General features: G+C 28.3%; 1 protein-coding gene across 1 annotated transcript; it reads left to right on the forward strand.

The window, feature by feature from the left end:
* Positions 1-1,225: 1,225 nt before the first annotated feature.
* Positions 1,226-2,381, forward strand: LOC101499425 (uncharacterized). The gene is made up of 2 exons (XM_004487509.3): positions 1,226-1,432; positions 1,522-2,381. The coding sequence occupies exons 1-2, from the start codon at positions 1,385-1,387 to the stop codon at positions 2,224-2,226; spliced, it is 753 nt and encodes a 250-aa protein (XP_004487566.1). The 5' UTR covers positions 1,226-1,384; the 3' UTR covers positions 2,227-2,381.
* Positions 2,382-3,608: the final 1,227 nt, after the last annotated feature.

Here is a 3,608-nt window from a genome sequence, read left to right on the forward strand (position 1 = left end):
GGATTTTTCACAACTCTTCAATATTTCACGAGACTTATTTCCCTTACTTTTATATTAATTTATTTATACAAAAAAAAAAATTGTTTTTGATGTGAAACTAAGAAATATAATTCGGGTATAGTTGGCCTGTGCAAGTCAAATGTCAAGTCCAGTTTTTCATTGTTGTTATTATTATTTAATTTTATTTATTATAGTTAAATGGATATCACTTTTTTTTACGGTAAATATAAAATTTAATGATTAATAATAAAATAGTTAAATTAATTTATGAAATTGTAAATACATATCAAATTAGTTTTGAATTTTATAAATTAATAAATATATTTATGAAATTATAAAATATTAATTAAAATAATTCATATTCAAATTTTATCGTTAAAATTATGATGTAATATATTAATTAAGTATGTGATATTTTTATGTTGATTTAATATCAATATTATCACAATATCAACTAATTTTCTAAAAAAATTTAAATATTTTATAGATTAATTTATTAATAATTAGATCTATTTACAATTACAATTATTCACAAATTATATTTCAGATGATAAAATTTTATCGACAATTATGTATTTAAAAATATAACGTTAATGTAAGATCAACATTGATAAAACACATATACTAAATCAAAATATATAACGACCTGAAAAACTATATTAATTTATATTTTATTAATTTAAAAAATATACTTACTAATTTACAAAATTTAAAATTAATATAAGCGACCTTTACAATTTGAGAAATGAAAAAGCAAAGCAAGAAACATGTTTACAGGAGTTGGGTTTGTTTCTACTTTTCTTCTTCGCGCTTTTACTGCTCATTTTTGCTTCCCCGCGCTATATTACTATTACTATATTTTGTGATTAAACCTTTTTTACCAAATTAATTAAATACTCATAATGTCTTTTTTATAAACAATCATTTGGTTTGTGAATGGATGAGACATTGAGTAAAACCACCCCTCCCCAATCATAAAGTTTAAATATCTAATTGACTTTGAGAATTTTGTTGATAAGTAATATGTATATATCTAACTAAATAACCACATATTTTTTATAGAGCACAGTAATATGTATATATATGATTTGGTGTACTAAAAAAGATTAAAAAGAGAATTTGAAAATAGAAAATAGAATATAGAATATAGAGCACAGTATCCTAGGATTGAAGGGTTTTGGCTTTTATGTGGATTTAATAATTGTAGAAATCCAAGTGAGAAAGCAAAGCACAGTGAATTGGACTATTTGTTCTTATAAAACAACCTTGGAAGTTGGAACTTCATCCAAATTCCCCTAACTCAATCTCTCTTCTTCCCTTCCCTCCATTTTCCTTTTCTCTTTCTCTCTTTCAAATAAGCAATTTTATTCATACAAATCATAATATGGACAATCAACATCTTCTAAATTGGGCTTACTACTGTCAAGGAAAGGTACTTATTTTCTTCAAACCTTCAATTATTTCCATTCTGCATTTTAATAATTTTTGTAATAATTTTTCATTTTAATAATTGTTTTAAAGTCAATGGAGGAGTTGAGACAATCACTTCTATACACAACTTTAGAGCTTGAACAAACAAGAATTGCAGCACAAGAAGAACTCACAAAGAAAGAGGATCAACTAATGAATCTAAAAGATCTTCTCAACAAAATCATAATAGAAAGAGATGAAGCACAAGAGAAAGTTCAAAAACTTCTATTAGAGAAGCTAGTTTTTCAGAATCAGCAAAATCAAACATGTCCTGTTTCTGGAGTTTCTAGCATTGAAGATGAACAACAAAGAAGAGGAATTGACTCAAACAACAATGGATTGTGTTCTTCAGATTGTGAAGAAAGCATTGTTTCATCACCAATTGTTGACCATTTTCAGCAACAATCCATGATTGAAGTGTTGATCACACCAAACAAACCATTACCTGAAAAAGGTAAACTTTTGCAGGCAGTGATTAAAGCTGGTCCTCTTCTTCAAACCCTTTTGCTTGCTGGACCACTTCCTCAATGGAGACACCCTCCACCACCTCTTGAGTCTTTTGAGATTCCACTTGTCACTATACCCTCAGCAACAACATCACAACAACAACTTCTTCATCAAGATTCCATTTTTGCTACTCATACTAATGCTACTAATACTAATTCTCAATGTGGAAGTGTAAGTAGGAAAAGGGTGTTTTCTGATGCTTCTGATTCTCCTAATGAGAATAAGTACCAAAGGGTTGTACTTCATTGATTTCCACTTCCATGTTTGGACTGAATCATGGTGTGCTATCATGATTTTGATTTTAGCAAAAGCTACATTTTTTAGCTTCATCAGAATTATGGCGTCACTGTCATTCCAAATTTATATTCGATTAGATTTACGATCGTAGTTTTTTAATTTATACATCTACAAGATCATAGGATTAAAATTTAGAAGACTGATCTAGCATCTGTAAAGTGGTTTGTTTGTTCTAGGTCACAATTATCTGACACTTCGCAATGAAGACATATTCGGTGTCTGACACATGTTAGCCTCCGACATTAGTACACGTGGTTACATGTCAGTGTCGTGTTCATTGTATGTGTATGTGCTTCATGGGATTTAACTCATTTAGAGAAGAAGATGAAGAAGAAAAAGAAAACTTTGCTTGTTTTTATGGCAGGCAATTTTTGGTGTGAAGAATTTGTTTCCTCTTCACATTCTAGTACTTTTGCTTCTTGATGCAAGAGGGGTTTTGATTTGTCTAAATTAATTATTGTGTAACAAAGATACTGTAGTCCAGCAAGCATGTGATTTGAGATTGTGTGTGTGTGTGTTTTGTGGTTGTGAATGAGTAAGATTTGATCTTTAGGATCAAATCAAAAATTAAGAGAAATTGGGTGTGGAGTGGTTGAATTAGGAGGTGAGTGTGAGCAACAACCAAAAGGGTTAAAGGGAAAGGTTTTTGAATGCTTGTTGGATGTTGGGGGTGGACCCAAATATTTAGAATCAGTATCTATTAATGGTGTGATGTGTATGATTATGTTATGCTTTTGTTTAAGGAAGTTATGATTATTCACCTCTTATCTTTTCAACATTTACATCAACAAAAAATTAATCTCTTTCCTTTTTGTGTTACTCATTTTATAATAAACCTATGCACATTTTTTGTATCTGCTCTAACTTATTTTAATCAATATTTTAAAAATTGAATAAAAAATCGGTTAATTTACTTGATATCTCTTGACTAATGTACTACAGTCTAATTAATTGAATCGATTTTCTTGTACTTTTTTAATATTTTTTAATTTATTATTTTGTTTTCCAATTTAATCGTGGTTGAACTAATTAAACCACTTAATTTTTGTTTTAAAAAAATTGGTTTTAGCTTTTGGTCTTCCATTAAGAGCCAACAAATATTTCTTCTAGTAGAAGAGTTGATAATGTTGACTAAATCATGTTCAATGAAAGCGTTGCTATAGGAAAAAATTAAAAGAGAAAAAAAAAAAGATTCTACAGACAAATGAAACATGTTACATTATGATTAAAAAAAGGTTGTCGAATTATATTATTATATTATTATGCGAAAAAAGAGGTTATATTATAAAGTCTCAGAACATTTTTTTCTTATTACTAAAGCAAGTGCCTTGTGC

This window comes from Cicer arietinum, chromosome 1 (assembly GCF_000331145.2).
Source record: "Cicer arietinum cultivar CDC Frontier isolate Library 1 chromosome 1, Cicar.CDCFrontier_v2.0, whole genome shotgun sequence".
In the NCBI taxonomy this organism is placed as follows: domain Eukaryota; kingdom Viridiplantae; phylum Streptophyta; class Magnoliopsida; order Fabales; family Fabaceae; genus Cicer; species Cicer arietinum.